Raw genomic sequence first — 20,621 nt, 5'->3', positions numbered from 1 at the left:
GAAAGCGAAATACGAGTCCCATTGTTTTGGAAAGAATAAATCCAGCTATCAGACGAAAGTGGTGGCTATTGCTAAGAAAAACGACCGCTTCTTTTCATCCAAGTGTTAGATCATAGAATAATAACAGATAGAAACATCGTTACACAAACATATCTGTGATGATATGTATCTGATGATACGAAACTATCGTCCATCATCGTGAAATGAACTTATATTTATCAAACCGTATTAATATAATATTAATACAATGCTCTATATAGTCTATATATTTCTCTTATATTGTTTTATATTATAACATAAAAATAAAACTTTACTACAATTTTTTATTGCGTTTTATAATTACATTTTTAAATTACTTAAATTTTAAAATATTACATATGTATTTCAATTAGTATTACCATTAAATGTTATTAATTACTGTGGCACTATTAATAAAGACAAATGCTATTTATGAAAGCAGTTGCAATACAAAAATTATAAAGAAAGTAAAATTTTTGAACTCTTTCCAAATGAATAAAACATTTTTAGAAAAAAGTTGCCTTTTCTGGAATTTCTAATTTTCGCTTAGATTCTTTTGTATTATCTTCAATTAGTGAACTTTTAATCTCCTTAAAGTACATGAGCGGATAATATTTAACTGGAAGAAATTAGCGGTTACCACTTCAAATGAAGAATGAAGAGGATTAGACGGAAATAAATCAATCGAGAGTCTGAAAAGAAAGGAGACGCGGACAAGAGTTTTCCATTAAGCGGTCACATATAGAGTTCTCCGGGTTACATCGAAGTACTTGTTACGTGATTCAAAAGGCAAACTTGTGAGAATTAAAGAATTTCTTCTAATCGTACCTGTAGTAAATCGCTTCTTATTCTCTCTAACAAAACATTAGAGATGGAAAATGTAGGGTGCAAAATCATAAGTAAGTGGCAAAGTAGCCATATTACGATTCTGACAATGGCTGAGGATTCACTGTTGAAGCTCGTCACTTCCACAGAGACACACGGTACGATTGAATAACTTCGGAGCTGGCACTCAACTAGGTAAAGAGCACCAGGAAATTGCCGTCTCTTCAATCTACCCTCTCTTTTGTCTGCTCCTTATGCGGTTGACAATTTCGCTACGTAAATGCGGATTACAGTTAAAGGATGACGTCATACAGTTAAAGGAGATCATCATTGGAAAGCAAAGGCTATAATTTTCCACAAAAGATTAAAATTCTAAGAGATTATTCTTCTTTTTAAATAAAAAATAAAAATTTGGCTTTGAGTAAATTATGAGATGCCTGACGTCATTCCTCGTGTTTGCAAAATTGATTTTATAACATAATTTTTCAAGACTCTCTCTAAGTGGAATTTTCTGATAAAATCATAATAAAGTAAAGTGTAGTAAAATAGAGGCAATACATGATAACACATAATCCAAATTAAATAAGACTTTTAAAACAATTCTTTGCCTATGCCGTCAAAAGAACACTCGTTTCGCTTCATTTTTATTTACATAATATGATAGTACTCTTCGCTAAAGCAGGATCTCACTGAGACGTCAGCACGTAAAAACCAAATTACTTTTCAGGAAACTGATTGCTCGGAGAGGAACGCCTTTCTCCGCGCTATCTGCGATAGATTATACTTTTCTTAACGCCAAGACCGGCTCTTGACGTCAGAGATACAACTCCGCAGTCGAGTTGAATCTCTGACGCGTACGAGAGTGGCCCAATCTGACTCGCGACACATTCCCGGAAAGTCCCGGCGATTACTCCGGAGCCGATCTGACGGGTAGCCATGACGACGGCACAGTGTATCTGAGAAAAAGTATTCGTTTCCGTTCGACTTCTCTCGACGCGCAAGGAGCACGGCAATAAAAGAAAAGAGAAGAAAGAGCAAAGGAGGTGGTGGCGGCTGTAGCGCAGCGGCAGGTTAAAGAGGGAAATCCGACCGAGCGGAGAGTCCTCGGAGAGTCAGTCGACTACTCTAAGCGCGACTTCATCCCTCTTTTCTGCCCTCGGGTAAAAGGAAATGACTTTCGTCGTGCACACGCACCGGTTCCTGTTCTCCTCGCGTTCTTATATCGAGCCGTTTCAAGATTATTATAGACTCTGCATACCAGGCGAATTAACATTTTCCGCTCGGGGGGGATTTACCGTCCGATCCTGTACTATGATAAAATCTTCAATCATTGGAAAATTATTACGAGCATGCAGTAGTTCTCATACGTTATGCATGACGTTATTTCGTCGATTTAGTTGCAGTTCAATATTCATATAAGTGCGTATATATAAAAATAAGATAATCGGGAAAAATGAGATAATTTAAGAAAAAATCTGATTACTTTTTCAGGTGTAAAATTGTAGCATTCAAGATGACATTTTAGCAGCAGAGGCAGATTTTCAATCAAATTTATAGAAATAATGAGACATTATTTTAAATAATATTTTAACAGCATTATTTTTACCGTAACATTCGAATATTTAGCGAAATATATATCATTATATTTGTAAAATGTAACAATAACAACAACAACAACTGGAAGATTACAAATATGTAATTAAGTTAATACATAAATATTCTTGAAAAGATTGCGCAGATAATTATTTTCGACTCAGGCGGCCTGCAATTGTGTGTTCACTAATGACTAACGCAATCGACATAGCCTGTGTTATAAATAAATATTCATTAACATTGCGCATCACTGTGCAAGTTTTTATGTACTTAGACAATTGTTCTTTCTCACAAGATCGGTGATCTCATAAATTTCCTAACCATTATAGAAAAAAAACGGAGTTTATCAGATGTCCTTCTCTCGATTAAAATAATTTTCGTAACTGTAGAAAGGAATAATAAAGTAAAAGAAAAACGTGTATAAAATTCAAACAAAATTCGAGTTCAGCATTTCTTTTATATTCGATTTCTATAGGGAATAACCTTCGTTTACCCAATAATTGTGAAAGAACAGTTGTTTTCGTTTCTAAAGTTCCTTTCTAGATCACGATCAGATTACCCAAGATCTCGTGTCAGCAATGCCAGCGAGAGCGTTAAGCGTTTCTTTCTGGAGTCGTGACAGGAGGTACGATTGAAAACCATCAGGATCGTGCTTATCTGGAGTAATTCGATTTACCGCCTGAATGCTTCCTTGATTTCGCACTTATAATCAAGTTACAAATGATGTCGCTTTAAACGGCGACGCCCTAATTTTGCCTTCCGGATGCTCCTATGCCTCTTCAATTTCGCAATATCGTTTTCTTAACGCAATCTGTGATGCCGTTACCTTGAAAGACATTAATTAAGAACAGTAAAATACATTTCGACAATAGCTTATTTAAAATAATGAACTGATATATCAAGTATAGTAAAACGACGAATTATAAGCTTACATATCATAGTAATTTATTAAACAATAATTAGAAAAACGCTCTCAAGATATACAATCAATATAATTTTAGATAAGGCAAATAAGAGCAACACCCTGTTATTAAAACACAATAAATTCTTTACAGTATTTTACATGTTTATTAGCATCAATTAATCGGTGAGGGATAGGGGATTTTAATGCTCCAACGAAAACTGTGTTTTAATATTACAAATATTACTACATGCTTCAGTGGTCGAATTGGTACTACATGGAAGCGGGGAGGTTCCAGGTTCGAACCCTGGCTGAGATAATATTTTTCGCAATAAATTCTCTACAGTATTTTAGATGCTTATTAGAATCAATTAATCGAGGAGGGGTAGGGGATTTTAATGTTCCAATAAAAACTGTGCTTTAAAGTCCGACAAGAAATCGGCGCGCAGTTGAATAAGTTGGAAAAATTCGTGTACCTGGAAATATACGAAAAATTTATTATTTCTGCATATGTCTCGCTTTAATAACGGTGTGTTGCTATTATTTGTCTTATCTTAATTATCTTAATTTATTAAGTTTATGACTTTTTCTAAAAATTTCATTAATTTCATATATGTATTTCGCACCCGTGCGTAATTAAATAACACATTCTTTGCGTAAAATTATCGCTAAAAGAGTAACACTGAAATCTTGTATTTCTGTTTAGAGAGATTTAATCATCTATTTAATTACCAACCGGTCCATGGCGTAACGTCAAACAAACAGATCGCACAGTTGGGCAAGTAAAACTAAATTGCACTTGCTGTCACTGCCAGAGCGCAAAAGTTAACGCGTCCACCACCTACGCACCGCTAACCGAGTGACCAGCTGCTATCGATTGCATATCCGTTATCGATCTTTGACCACGATATTCGCGACGGGACGAGGCAAGTGAATCCCGACGTGCGACGTGCGACGTGATCGCGCGATTGGTCGAACGGCACCTCTGGTGAACGCCGAAGAAGTGGGGAGTTACATAAAGCCGCGGCACGACGCGGATGCAGCGGCAATTCGTTGTGGAACACCGGTCGCGAGCACTCCACCGGCTCTCGCGGAATCACCACGGGCACGTGGATATCGTCGCTGTCAAGGATTACTCAGTGAATCTTTAGCCAGATTATCGAGGTGCACCTTACTTCAAACGTGTGAGTCGAATTTTATTTAAATTTCAGCTGTGAAAGCAAAGTGTATTTGTATTTCTATTTATCTGAAGCGTTCCTGAGAATCAACATTATAGGAACATATATATAGAATTTTATCTCGCTATAGGCACTATTGGTACGTTCGTAGTATTTAATTTGGAAGCTAATGAGAGGAAAATTTGTTGAATAATTTGTTAAATAAATCATGTCGTCTGCTACCTTCAAAAGTAATTTTTAAGCTGCTGTATATGAGTGATAAGCTATAAATTGCAGCAATATATGATGTAGATTGCTGTAAAAAAATGTAATTTATCGACAGTGAAAGTTAAAATAGAAAAACGATTTGAATAAGCGTGAAAGTATCCTATAATTATGATAGACCGTGATACAACTGTATATAATAATTGCAATAATTTTTATAATTTTATAACAAAATTTCCTTACAAAAAAAACGATAAGGGGGGTTATATTTTATATAGTATATTTGAGTACATTTGCGAGTACATTTCAGTATGTTTGATAAGAGACTGAGTGACTTCGAAGCAAGATTGTTTAGGATCTCGAAGGTCCTATAATTGATGTCAAGGAGTTGAACTTTAATAGCGCTTGTTAGTCTCTAAACGCGCAGAGTGTATCCAAAACTAATTATTGAGCTTTCGCTTCGTTACGGCTTTCGCTCCGACATGTAGTCCGACTGAAAAGCTTGCTAATTGTGTTAGCTCGTTAAATTAATCTGTCACGCTCGTCAAAAACGACGATTAAACTTCGGAAGGAAAGATTAAACGGTATTTTGAGATTGTTTAATATTTGCGAGCTATTTCTAGCATATTGGCGTGTTATAAATAGGAATTGCCGTCTGAATAATTGTACGAATAAGAGTAACGTTTTCGACGCGTACTATATTTGAGATTCACATAAATTTAGCACGCGAGTATCTTGGTTGATTTCATTCACTCCAATGCATTTGCGATTTTTTTTATCTTTTTTGAGATTTTCTTTTATCGCGTTAATCAGTATCAGGAAACGCCTCAACCGACAGATCAACAATCGCTAGATAAACGAACTGTATGTAACATTATCTTAACTTGATAAGTTAACGTTATCTTTTCCTTATCAGAAATTATTATTAATGTAATTATCATCAAATTATTTCTGTTACGACATAATGTCCGTGTGAGCGATAATAATCTTATTCAATACTTAATTACTAAAAAGAAATTCAATAACATTAAATACTTAAAAAAAATAAATTCTAAAATCTTGTTTGACATTTAGCCTTAAATTCTCTTGTAGAATTTAAAGAAACAGTGAGATTGGTCATGGTCGAGCTGGTTGACATTTCACGTTATCACGAAATACACGGCAGCAGATGCTTCTTTCCATAATGCAATTTCAATCTCTGAATACCTAAATGAGTTATCTTTTATGTGTGTAATACGAGATACGTAAATCAATGGGATACTAAAAAATTTCTTAATAAAATATTGTACGATTGAATTATATGCAAATTGTTGTCTGGTGCGTAGAATTATCTCGCGAGAATTATTCTATCTAGCGAAACGATTGAAATAAATAAATCATGATGGCTTTATGATAACCCGATGGGGTCAGAAGCAGCTGTATTTATCTCTAATTATTAACGCGAAAAGCGCATTCATACTTTTCTTCCGACAAATATTGGATTATCCCATGAGTAATGCGGTTTTTAAGAGATTTTTTTGAAATAAAACAAGAAATTTATCATTTTAATTTTAATCCAAAATATATTTTCCATTATTATTTACAACTTTTTCCCATCTTAATCTTAAATTTTCAATTCCTTGGCAATAGAAGTCTTTCAGTTTTAAGCTAAAGCGTAAATCAAGCTCTCTTTTATATCGCATTATTTATGGGATGACCCAATATTCTCTGATATCAGCATCAAGAGGGGATTCCCTGACCGTTACGAGAGTTTCCTCTATTGTGTGAAAAGGAGTCATTCGTTGTTCTACGTTACTTATTCGTTTTCTTTTTCCCGCTTTTCCTCATATGCCAGGCTAGGACGTTTCGAAAGTAAATGATTATTATTCTCTATAAATCGAGTATCCTTGAAATAGTTGAAATAAATGCAACGATATTATTCATGCTTTATTTTTCTATGTTTTCCAGTTCTTAGCAATGCTACTATTCTTTGTAAGCAACCTTTTAATGAATACAATTCATTTTACACTTAACTACTTTAATTTTCTAAAATAAAGATAATTAAAGTAAAAAATATCTTAATCTGAAGTTCTCATAGTTCAAATCTCCTTCGTAATGATATTTATTTGCAAAGTAATTTAACAATAATAATGGAAGAGTAGTAATATATGTCGATTTACTTTTTCATATCAATTACTAAGGTATTAATTTAAAGGGAACGATTCAACATTTTAAAACGAGAGCAATGTTATTCTGTGAAGTCAAAATCTGCATAAATATCTTATTGGTTACATGTAAATCACGCAGAGAATTGTTTATTAATCGCTCAAGAATTGATTATTAAAATTTAACTTCTATTCTCATGCCACGATCGTTCCTTGAAAATCCGCGTTGCAATATTCCGCGAGTATACGTCATAGCGAGCGAGTAAAGAAAAAACCGACAAAATCGCGCTTCGACACGATAGACAGGCGGCGGCAAACGGCGCTTCGAACGAAACCAGCTCCATGAAAATGAGTCATGGTCATTACGGCGAGTTCACTCTTACTTCGCTACTATACGCGAAGGCGATTTTGCTGATCGTCACGACCGCTCTTTCGATCTCGTTGTCCTTCTCCTTCCACTCGCGATCCCGTGGACATTCTATCCGGTAACATAGACACATATGCATCTCCCTCACCTTCCGGCTGCCGAGTTTCTCAAGACCTACGTCATTGGCTCTACGTCGCGAATTATCGCTGCCTAGGCTCATTAAACATTTCGCTCGAAAGGCCGAACGTACATACACATTTTTATAATCTAAAATTTTTCTTAGGATAAGGATAAAAAGGATGTTCGAACTGACGCAATTAGCGATGTTATCCGCTTTCCGTTACGCGGCAAATCTGCGTTATCAACTTCTTTGTTAAACATTAATGCATTAATGAACAACGCGATGTTATGTATAAAGCAACGAAAGATCAAAGAAGCTACAGATGTTCTACTAATTCTCTCCTAATAGTAGAATTATATGTTTATACAATGAAATTGTTAAACTTACTAATAATCAAGATTTTATTAATAGCGCACTGAGAAAAATCTCTCGGAAAAAGTTAACACAATATTGTAGACCTTATTTTGTCAGATAAGTAACTTTAAATTGTAATGTAATAGAAAATATGAAATACACCGATTAACTACAATTTTGTAGCAAATTTATTTTGTCACATGCAAACACAAAAACTGTGATTCTGTGAAACAAACGCGCGAATTAATATTGTAATATCTTACAGTTTTAAGCAGTTTGTCAACTGATTTCAGACAATCTGAGAATAATTTTTTAGAACAATTTTTTAGACTCATTTACTACAATTTATCCCTGTCCCTATTTGTACTATTATTTGTAGAAGAGATCTTCACAGTTGTACTATTTGATGCTACACTTTTTTCTGAGTGCATTGCTAATCACTTGCACAATAATCTACTATATTTAATAAAAGAAACTATGTTGAAAAATATAATAACTCTTGTATCTCTTATCTTGCTTTGAGAGAGACAGCAATTTAAAATATTAAAAGATAATAAATTATTAAGGTAATTTTAACTCCGTTTCACTTAAAATTATATATTAAAGTTTAGCACATATGCTTATGTAATATCTTGATAGTACCATCCTTATGCAATTTCTGCGCTTTAATTCTTTTAATCCTCGTCATAATGTCACTTTCTCTTTTTATCTGAAATCGTTGTTTAACACACATCCTTGAATCTAGCAAAACAACTTCAACCGCTTCACACGTTTTCTATAAATTATCACGGTTATCTTGATAACAAGATCTTTATGGTCATTTGCATCAGTCACGTAACATGCGGAAATGCGATCGCTATCATTTTCTATTCATTCCGATAAACGTTCACGATCAATCTTGAAAAAAAAAAGAACGGCATATGTATGACATTCGTACCTTGATTTAAAGCGCTCGTGCGTATTGATATGCCAAGGATACTATACAGAATAACACCTACTCCAGTTATGTTAATGCACAACAACACAATTTAACGGATATTTTCGATATCATTACATCTCCATAACAATCTTATCGATATTACAGGTAAAAGAAGACAAATCATGGATCCCGATAGCTTCAAGGATTACGCCAACGAAATGGCGGAATACATCACAAATTATTTGGAAAATATTAGAGACAGGTAGGTGATAACATGTCGTGATGGAGAAATCACTTGTTTGAAATCGATGAATCTGCATTAAATAATATATATATTAATTTATGATTTTTATATAAATATAAACTCAACCCTCGTTTTACGATAAATACGTTTTGCGTAAGATAAAATCACGTTATTTGAAAAAAGCCTTTGCTGGTCACTGTGTGTAGTGTGCAACTAATTGTAAGAAGGTTTTAGCTTGATACATACACCCCTTTCGGTTGAAGGTGCATGTACCATGTGGATGATTTCTATTTTATAAAAGGGGGAAATATATATATATGTATATGTATAATTTCTATTTTATAAAAGGGGGAAATATGCGTACATATGGAAAGCTGTTTACATGAATGAATTGAAAGAGAATATAAGGGTGAACAAACAATATAAATGATAATCGAATCATGATTGACAACGACTATCGAGCTGCTGAAATGTGATTAGAGCTACAACGATGATTGAAAAATAGTCTAGGGTATTACTCGCTTTTTTAACATGATAATATGAGAGGGCATATGTCCGAGTGAAAAAATTTCATTGATTCATTATTAGAATTTAAAATTAAGATCTGTACATATACATGAGAGATTAGAACAATTTTTTGAAAAACCGTGTAAAAAGAATCGCGCGAAAAAGGGCGTAAAAAGAGAGTTGGATGTATCTCGTAAACAAAAATTTTAAAAATTTCCAGGAGAGTCTTGCCAACGGTGGAACCAGGATACATGAAACCCCTCTTGCCATCCGAAGCGCCACAAACCCCTGAACAGTGGCAAGATATAATGGCCGATATCGAACGAGTAATAATGCCAGGCGTAAGTGATTTTTAAGTGCCTCAGATGATCGTAAATCACCGATCTATCAGGATCTATAACTGCAATCTGACTATAACTATATTAATGACTGATTCGCATATATCGCGAAACGGATATAATGTGATACTAAAATAAAAAAAAATTAAAGTACTTTATCATCGGTACTTTCGATTGTTGCGTAAGTAGGACAAGAAATAAATTAAGATAAAATTGTTTAGGTTACTCATTGGCACAGTCCAAAATTCCACGCATACTTTCCCACTGCGCAATCGTATCCCTCGATTCTAGCCGATATGTTAAGCGGAGCTATTGCGTGTATTGGATTCTCGTGGGTAAGTACAAAAACTTACAGTTAAAAATGTAATGTTTTATTTATGAATTACGATTATTATAACCTTCGCGTGTTTATGGTTTGCTCATTTGATATGTCACTTAATGCTCTGTAATATAGTTTATTTAAAAAGATCCTTACTTACACACACACTGAGAGAACAGTATATTAATAGTTAATATACATGCTTTGTCGTTAATGTAAGAATTTTTTATGTCCGTCCCTTAATAAATATTTCTTCATAATTAATATATGCTATATTGCGTATCACTGAATATAACTACATTTATCAGTATAAAAATAATATTACTGCATACCGACAACAACAGTGACTACTGCATTGATTACTGCAACATTGACTTTCTTTGTCATAAATAAATGTATGTTTGCGTAAAATATTTTATCAATTTCGACAAATAAAATAATTTATTTGAGATTATTGATTATACTTATATTAATAATTAATATAAATTTGTTAATTACAAAGACATTACATTTAATATACATACAATTTCATATAAATTGATGGTATTTTTACTATACAGTTACGTATATTATTATTAAATATTACGAATTTACATTGACATTTGTATATTTCTGACAAAGATATCAAGTCTAAACTCATGGTATATTAATAATTAAAAAAGTATTTCTCTCAGTGCATATAAAAATCAAAGTTAAAATAGTAACAAAAATAAAATCTCTTTTTTAAAATAAAATATATGTTATTAATTTTTTGATAAATAAAAAAATAATATAAAGCAAGAAAATATATCGAACGCTGAGATCAAAACGCTAAAGACACATCATCCTTTTAGTCACTTTTGATGTTAAATTTCTTGTATTCCAGATCGCGAGTCCAGCTTGTACTGAACTAGAAGTGATCGTATTAAATTGGCTGGGAAAAATGCTGGATTTGCCGAAGGAATTTCTTGCCTGCAGCGGTGGGAAAGGCGGTGGCGTAATTCAGGTAAACGACATTTTATGAATAACATTACATTTACAAAAGATATCTGGATAGCTAGAGAAAATAGTCATTATCTCTGACTGACATTCCTGAAGAGGAAGACACTATTAAGCATACTTAAGGTATAATTTTCACCTACAGGGCACCGCTAGCGAAGCCACTTTGGTAGCGTTACTAGGAGCGAAGGCCAAAAAGATAAAGCAAGTTAAAGAACAGCATCCCGATTGGATGGAAAACGAGATCGTCGAAAAACTAGTCGCATACTGTTCTTGTGAGTATACTATACGATTATTTTGTTACGGAATCTGTCACTGATATGCGAAACTTTACAAGTCATCAGAAGATCAAAACGGAAACAATTCGGTGCTTATTCAAACAATGTTTCCAGTCAAAAACGAATTTATACGCTATACATACAGAGTATTAAATCGCATAAATTGTCTCTTAATCAATTCTTGTTTATCTTTATTAAGCAAAGAAGCAGCGCACAACAATGAGCGTCAAGCGTGACGGTTCAATGACTTTAAATAAACACTTGAACTATGACACGTATCTCGATGAGCGTTAAATGATCTATGACAGTCGCAATTAAGCCTTATATAGAAATGGAGACAGAATTAAAAACAAAAGGAGTGTTTCGTAAATTTTAAAAATATTGTCACGATAACCCATTAAAATTAATCTATATAATATTTTATGTGTTATTTTATATGAGAAATTATAATTTATTATTAGTTTCTTAATATACACATATAGTATTACGGCAAATGAAAGATAGCTAAATAACCCCATCGTAATTTTTATTTAAAAACTTTTTTTGAAACACAGCATTAATATAAAATTCATCATTTTATTAGAATATAACAAAAGCAATAAATTCATTAATTTACTTACAAAATTTACTTGCAAAAAGTTATTGTTCCGTAATTTGTTCAGCAAATTATAACTTTTTAATGTGTTATATGATCGCAATTAAAGGCTATTACAACGGGTTATTACAACGTATCACTGATTTAATTTAACAATTTTTCATTCGTATTCATTGCATTACTTCGAGGCGCATAGATATAATGCTGAAAAGTGTCCGGTCGCTTTCAGTGACCGGGGGCGCAATCAGTGTAAAGGCATGTGAATAGAGGGGGATGAGAGGGATGGAGGTGATAGGGTGAGTATGGGGTTCACGGCACTTCATCAAGCAGCACTTTGTCGCCATGGCAACTCGTAATAACCGCTCCAGTTATATTTCAGACCGAACTTTCTCGGCTATTCTCGACGCTCATAATAATTCCGACGCATTTTATCGAAATGGATAAAAAGAAAGAGAAAATTTTTCTAGAATTCTTCTCCGATACGATGAATAACGACCACGGTGTGTTTTTTTTCAATTAAAAATATTGAACGGAACAATATTATCAACGAGCCGCTATTGTTCTAAAAAAATGGAGAATTTTTTATATCCTTTTTGCGCTATAATCGCGATTGAAGATGAGACCGACAATTTCGTCAATATTTATAAACGAGATTCTCTTCTCCAAACATTCTATGAGACATTAAGGAGTTACAAGATTCTAATAGAAGTAAAAATTAGAAAAAATTTGGAAGGTGTAAAAAGTTGTAAATTAATAGGAGTATGTAAATATGAATTTTTTGTTATGTATGTCTATTATAAGTATACTTTTAATAATATTTTGGTATAAAAAAAATTGATTTTATAGTGAATATTAATATCGCTGTGTTCATTTTCTAGAATAGCATTTTTTAAAACTATAACTTGAGAACGGTTTATTCGATTAATTTCATATTTTCACAAATGTTTATCATAATTTGTCTGCATCGGTTCACGGATGTGTTAATATCACATAAAACCTGTGAACTACTCTCTTCTCAACTTAGGCATTTATACGGTTACGTAATTTATTTGCCGTAGCTTCTGTTATTCCAAGAAGTCGAGCAACTTGCATTTTACTTTCAGTTAACTCCATTGTCACATCATAGTATTAGATACTGCTGACTAAACAAAAAGAGTTTTCGGTATATTTTAGTCGGTTCTATCGATCGTAAGTGTTGTTTTATTAAAACATATTTCCATTTTAATGTATTTAGCAAGAATTTCTATTGTGTATTTTCTCGCTTCTGACGTCACAATCTGAGATAATAGTGTTGAGTGAATAGAAGCCTCATAAGTGCATACATTGTTGAAAAATAAAATACATATATTAAAGAAATAGAGATGTTTGTCAAAATTTATAAAATTTATAAATCTATTCATATGGTATGTATCTTACAATTAGTTTTATAAATGCAAGTTACTCTAATCTAGTTAAATATTAAATATCGACATTGCATAAATTATAGGTAATATAATGTAGTAATAAAAAGAATATGTGTTACGTCAAATCGATATTGCGAATTTCTCGAAAATCGAACAATTATAATAAATTAATCGCAATGAAAGTAGGTGACGAAATATTGTATTTTTTTAGGCCAAGCACATAGTTCAGTTGAACGCGCTGGACTTCTCGGTGGAGTAAAGTTCAGACAATTGGAAGTCGATGAAAAACATAAGCTGCGCGGCGACACATTTGCCGATGCAATCAGAAAGGATAAAGAACAAGGATTCATACCGTTTTACGTAAGTTCAGCTTATCCGATATTTCTTTATTAATCGAATTACTTCCTCCATTACTTCCATTTGTTTAAAAAAATTAAATAGAATTGTAGAGAAAAAAAATTAAATGTACTGTGTATGTAAAACCGTGAAATAATATAATATAAATATTTATGAAATAAAATCATGTTCCCAGAAAATTCTCGGAAATTAAATGATGCAATATGTTTGTTATAACATCACAGAAAAATATTGATATCACGCTAATATAAAATTTTTCTCTATAAATAATCAACGTAAAGTTTAACGTAATAATAAGAAATTAATTTTAATTAGTATTAATTAATTTTAATTAATATGAAATTAATTATTAAAAAATCAGTACTTTAGAGATTATAAGCTGACTTCTCATCATAGGCCGTTGCTACTTTGGGTACCACTGTCGATTGCGCCTTTGATCGTCTCGATGAAATGGGTATCGTAGCGAATCGTGAAGACATTTGGTTGCATGTAGACGCTGCTTATGCAGGTATAAATAAATTTTCTCATTCCAACATGAAAATAATTATGGATTCTTCAAACAGCATTTGATTACAGGATCCGCTTTTATCTGTCCGGAATTCAGATATTTAATGAAAGGCATCGAAATGGCGGATTCATTTAATTTCAATCCTCATAAATGGATGTTAGTTAACTTCGACTGCTCTACCATGTGGCTTAAGGATCCGACATACGTCATAAACGCTTTCAACGTCGATCCTTTGTATCTCAAGCACGATATGCAGAGTTCAGCGCCAGATTATAGGGTAGGCTATTAAAAATCTATTACGAGTCACTTACGTTGATATTGTCGAATTTACATTATCTAATTAATAAAATCAATTTGAAAAACAATTAATAAATACTGTCGTTAATCTGTGTAATTGTACTTTGTTACAGCATTGGCAGATTCCACTTGGACGTAGATTCCGATCTCTGAAACTTTGGTTCGTATTGAGGCTCTACGGGGTCGAGAACCTTCAAAAGTTTATCAGATCACACGTCGCTCAAGCACACGAATTCGAAGCACTAGTCCTCTCCGATCCTCGCTTCGAAATCGTGGGCGAAGTTCTCATGGGATTGGTTTGCTTCCGATTAAAGGTAAGTCAATTACTCTCACAAATATATATTTGCAAATAAGCCTTTTTTAACAAATATATGTATATGTGTTCAACTTATTCATTTATAATTTCATATTTATTTAAAAAAGATATTCATAATTTTTATATAGAATTTTAAATTAATAGAAGAATATATATTTTCAGAAATAATTATTAATTAATTGATAATTAAAAAATATAATATAATTCCATAATAATTTACAGGGATCCAACGAACTCAATGAAGCCCTGCTAAAGAGGCTCAACGGTGCGGGAAATATCCATCTCGTTCCGTCGAAGATAAAGGACACGTACTTCCTGCGACTCGCTGTCTGCTCTCGATTCAGCGAGAGCAAGGATATACAGTATTCCTGGAAGGAGATCAAGCTGAGAGCCAACGAGATACTTGAAGAGCAATCGGTTTCGAAGTGATGGCGCGCTCAGATAGCTCGCGGTTGCAGATCGTTGGCACCTGCCACTTGCAACCAATCCTAGTTTCAAGTATTTCCTCACACCCAGCGGCTTTTGAGGACCAAATAGACTAAAGCGACGAATGATTAATAGGCGGTGTCAGACAGTTGTGCAATAAAAAATAATGATTTTTGAATTTCGAACGATTAAGCAATATTCCAAAAATGCATTTGTTCGCCGAATAAGGCATTCCAATTTGGCAGCCATTAAGTCAATGTGGCTTATTTAATCAAATAATTGTTGAAAATTAAGAAATTACGAATAACGGCCGTTGGTGAAATTTTTGAAAATTAACTGTGTAGTCAGAGTTTAAATGTGACATCAAATTGGAATATATAGTATTTTAATATTTTGGATCCAATATAGTTCATTACTTTAATGAAATATTATATGTTGATAATTTAACAGCTTACGAAATGGAGAAAATATATTAGTCTTAGACTTTTAATATATTGCACAAATTTTAGTTTTTTCTATTTCTATATACATATATATATTCACGTTTATATTTTATTAAGCACAACGAACATGTATATAAATATTCTACTTGTTACAAATATGTAACTGAAATTATATACTTCGTTAAAATTATATTCCACTAAGCGCTCAACGTGAATATAATATGAAAACGTCGCCTATAAGTTGAATGCGTGATACTTGTTATACTGTTATTTATGCACATGTTATTATATATGATTGTTTATATATTATACATCACACAAAATGTGTATTATAAAAAAATAATTTATTGTATAATGAGATAAAGCACTGGATACAAAATTTTGGTAAGCGGATGTCACACGTAGTGCAAAACCTTAAAGTACACTGTAAATTTTGTAAAGTGATGCGCGTATAAATCTGTTTGATCATCTTATTGAGTAAAACGATTATTTTATTTACGTAAAAAGTTCCATACAAAGAGGTACGTTTTAAAATAATTGCTACTTCAGGAATCGATTTGTGTGTGAGTGTGTGTGTGTGTAGCCTGCTGGGATTTGTGTTAATAATATAATAGGTGTAATGCAATATTATGTGTCTCCTTGTGCCACTTTTGCCGGCACACTATCAGTGTTACCGTACGAGCTCCTTAAGCAACCTTGTAAGTACACTACGTAGTGAAAGTCGCGCGTTGCCATTACAAAGCTGCGCGTTGATATATAAGCGTAATTTTTGGCACAATATTAAAAATGCGTGAAATATTCTTTAAATCGCTCAATATCTCAAGTAAGAATGCTTATTTATTATTTTGCAGGCGTAAAGAATTATGAGCGTATAAAATTATCTACGTGTAAAATATTTTAATTCGCTAATTAATATGTGAAGAGTGAGATATGACTAATTATTTAATTTCACGACGGAAGGTAATTTGCCAATTTGGATTTCCCACCGAAATGTTTATATTCCTTTTCAAGCGTCTACTTGATGAAGAATTAATAAATCTCGTTTCATATTTCCTCACTATTATAATCTTCGTACACGTTGAAATTGTATCAGGTAGAAGATTATAGACGCATGTTGTGTACATATGTTACAATTATAAATTATTATAAAGTAAACATATTAGAGAAAGTTGTAAAATCGACGTATGTAACATATCATTATTGTATTCTCTATTTATACATCTATTTTTGTTTCCTTATAGGTTTTCTCTAAAACTTACTTTGAATCTCTACTTTTATCGCAAATATTCACTATGTCGTTGGAACAAAACTGCGAAAATAAATACTTGTAATATTGTAATAATGTCTTTCAAATGGCAAACGATTGGAACGATTATTATAAATGTATATGCGCTAATATACTTGCTGTAACGTTGTGCTGCAACAGAGACAATAATAGTAATAGAATTAATCAACAAGACATAGCCTGTCGAAAAAGTTGACAACATTCGAATAATCTGAGGTCGAGATAAAAAAAGGATGTAAATTTAAATAATCATTAAGATTACTGCTGCGATTATTGCCAGGCGATAATATGTTCACGAAGATAAGAATATCAACTAATAACAACAACTAAAAATACAGACGCCAAAACATTCATTGTTATTGAATTATAAAAAGATTTCACAATGCTAGGCAACTAAGTATTAAACAATAATTTTATTATAGCTTAAAAATTTTATTAAGCTCATCATTTTAGTAATTTACGCAAAAAAGCTGAACAACTTTAATCTGAAGCAACGATTTCGGTCGTTGTGGGACCAATGAATGATTTGCTATAAACAAAATAATTGTATTTTTGTTGTATATTGTTCGTTAAAAAACTGCAAAATGTATTATTAAGTATTATTATATGTCAATGTGATTGAGAATTTAACTATTAAACTGTTAATGTCGACCAAATTAGATTAATAAATGTACCAAACCACCACTCTTATTTCTTTTTTGAAATAATATACCCTTATCTTAAAAAAAATTTCTATTAATTTACGAAATATATGAATAGCAACGCTTTGAGTACAAAAATTAAAGAAATATTAGATATTAAAACATTCCTGATTTGACATATGTTGCATGTATTATTAAAAATTTTTTATATCTGTCAAATGAACCTGTCGGATTTATCAAATAATTATAGAGATTGACGTGGCTAATCACCGGCAATGTAATTTACATCACATAAGATTTATGTTAATTAATATTGATTTAAATAATTATAAACTATATATCGTTTAATAAAAGTAATGCACGAAATAAATAGTTTTGTCAATATATAAATATTATATTTCGATGAAAATATCTTGAAAAATCAATAAAGAAATTTGTAACTTTATTCATTAAATTTCATTCTATATGCTTAATACCTTCTTCAATTAGATCGATATTAACTCGAAAAAAATTTATGCCTTTAGCCACAAATAAGCTTTCTACAGTTTATGTCGTAACACCAACACTTGGCCCTTAAAGCCGATGATAATAAACCTTCGCCTTTGTGTCCAAGTAAATGAGTAATGTAAAGGGCACGCTATGTTAACAAACGAGTAATAAATAAGCGTCAAATAAAATATAATATAATTATGTGTCATTATATGTAATACAACAATAACAATGATGTGTAATATTAATAACCAATTAAGAAAAGAGATAGAGAAAAAAGAGAAAGAAAGGAAGACAAAGAGAAAATTTCATAAGGATATTTTTATATGTCTCGCGGAAATTAAAATTATATGTATATCATATGAGAAGAGAATACTGTCACAATTCTAAAAATTTTGATAATGAGTTAAGCCCATAAAAGTATGCCTAAAATGTCATCTATGTGTTATAATTATATGTATATCATATGAGAAGAGAATACTGTCACAATTCTAAAAATTTTGATAATGACCCACTCGGCATGTAATATTTCAGAAACATTTCTGCAAAATTCCATTTGAAATATTACACCTTTCATCAATATTTCAGAAATATTTCACGACCGTTTCTGCAACATTTCTGCAATGTTTCAATCGGCATAATTATTTCAAATGCAACTTTGCTGAAAGATTTCGGCAATATTTCTGAAATATTTCTGAAATATATCTACAAAATATTGCAGAAACACTTCAGAAATATTTCAAATACATTTTACACTGAGAAAAATGTTTTGTATTAGTAAACAAAATTTTGTTACTGACGCAAAAACTATTTGTTGATATGTGAAAAATGAAATAATTTGTTACCGGAACAAAAAAAATATATTAAGCTATGTGCGTATAGCCGCCGCGCATTTGTCCGAAGAAATCCGCTCTCTCAGCCGGTCACCCATCCAAGTAGTATACCGGCGCCTTGTTGCTTGACATCGATGATCGAACAGGGTAGTGGTGATCCTCTGACTCTGACGCTTCTTTCTTTCTTATACTTGCTTATTTTGGTGAGCATAAAGCTATCGCATAACAATATTAACAATACAGATATACGAATAAATCTTTTTTGCCAGTCAGCGTCAAATATTATTTTATATTAAATATTATTAAATATTTTATATTTTATAATAAAAATGCCATATGACAAAATTTGGAATATTAGAAAATTCTTAATAAAAGAGAAAAAATGCAATAAAATGCAATATTAAATAATAATAAATTTAATTTTTTATAAGTTCTAAAGTCTGTCAGCAATTTTTCGGAAATATTACAAATGCAATGTTGTATGTGAAACATTCAAAAATATAACGCGTTCAATGTAAACGTAATAATAGTTTTATCATGTATCAGAAATGTTTCTAAACCATTACATCTGCAATATTTCTTCTGCAATATTGTAGAAATTCACTGCCTGCAATTCAATTTTTCATTACCTACGCAATCTTTCAGAAATTTTTCAGAAATATTTTAAATGCAATGTTGCGTTTGATATGTTACAGAAATATTATTCGTGCAATGCAAACAAAATATTACTTTTATAATGTTTCAGAAATATTTCTGAAATATTGCATCTGCTACATTTTTTTGCAATATTACAGAAACTTACAAATATTGTAAACAACTTTCTGAAAGATTTCAGAAATATTGTTAATGCAATATTATAAAAAACATGATGCAGGTACATTTCTAAAATATTTCAGATGCATAGTTACAAATGAAATGTTAACGAAATATTTCTGCACCATTTCCGAATATTTCAATATTTCAGCAACATAACATGCCGAGTGGGGAGTTAAGCCCATAAAAGTATGCCTAAAATGTCATCTATGTGTTATAAATAGTACTTATAACAAAATATCGTAATTGTAATTATCATATGTTAGTTATCTCATAATTTTATAAAATCAAAATAAATTTGTTTTTTTCTCTTCTAAAATTTATGTATGTTTGAATAGTGACAGTATTCTTCTCGGAATGCGATATGTATATGTATAATTTTAAGGTACATTTGCACATACATATATACGTGTGTGTGTGTGTGTGTGTGTGTGTGTGTGTGCGTGTGCGCGCGCGCGCGCGCGTGTGTGCCATGTATAATTTTATTTGAAAAGAACTGACTATAAGATATAATATTCGTATAAAGCATCACAATTAATAGAATATATTGTAAAAAAGTATATTATATTACCGAAGACCGGTATTATTGCTGCATTTCAGGTAAAGGAAATAAAATGTATAATTTTATGATATACTGTACAGGAACAAAGTAGCATATAGTGCCAAAGTGTTCATCATTAAATGAATGTTTAGGCCATTCAGGAACTTCAACTTCTTTGTTTTGTACACCACAAAAGTGTTTTACTACTATTTCTTCGAATTCATCTAATAACTCTCTAAACAAAAAATTTATTTATTGATTTAACATATAACTATGTAACTATGTAACAGACATTATTATTAAGTCTGTTTATGGCAAAAGATTTTACTTTATTCAGAAGTCAGAAAAATAACTATACGGGATATTTTACACTAAATTACAAATTG

The 20,621-nt window shown here is 31.8% G+C and overlaps 1 protein-coding gene across 1 annotated transcript; it reads left to right on the top strand.

Annotated features, from left to right (window-relative positions):
• The first annotated feature begins 4,194 nt into the window (after positions 1–4,194).
• LOC139784760 (aromatic-L-amino-acid decarboxylase-like) lies at positions 4,195–17,602 on the top strand. Its single transcript, XM_071723957.1, has 11 exons — positions 4,195–4,521; positions 8,790–8,886; positions 9,596–9,716; positions 9,935–10,048; positions 10,898–11,017; positions 11,156–11,285; positions 13,498–13,646; positions 14,040–14,151; positions 14,220–14,428; positions 14,562–14,762; positions 14,987–17,602. Exons 2-11 carry the CDS (start codon positions 8,807–8,809, stop codon positions 15,191–15,193), a joined length of 1,443 nt encoding a protein of 480 aa, XP_071580058.1. The 5' UTR covers positions 4,195–4,521; positions 8,790–8,806; the 3' UTR covers positions 15,194–17,602.
• Positions 17,603–20,621: the final 3,019 nt, after the last annotated feature.

This window comes from Temnothorax nylanderi, unplaced genomic scaffold (assembly GCF_030848795.1).
Source record: "Temnothorax nylanderi isolate EJ_2023f unplaced genomic scaffold, tnyl_v1.0 TNYL_tig0672_pilon, whole genome shotgun sequence".
Classification (NCBI taxonomy): Eukaryota; Metazoa; Arthropoda; class Insecta; order Hymenoptera; family Formicidae; genus Temnothorax; species Temnothorax nylanderi.
This window is presented reverse-complemented; position numbering and strand designations above follow the sequence as displayed.

Bases quoted from the DNA above. Each gene is read 5' to 3' on its own strand.
- LOC139784760 (XM_071723957.1), top strand. From the start codon at position 8,807: ATGGATCCCGATAGCTTCAAGGATTACGCCAACGAAATGGCGGAATAC. The intron at 10,049-10,897 runs GTAAGTACAAAA...CTTGTATTCCAG, and splicing joins CGTGTATTGGATTCTCGTGG to ATCGCGAGTCCAGCTTGTAC. The intron at 14,429-14,561 runs GTAGGCTATTAA...ACTTTGTTACAG, and splicing joins GTTCAGCGCCAGATTATAGG to CATTGGCAGATTCCACTTGG.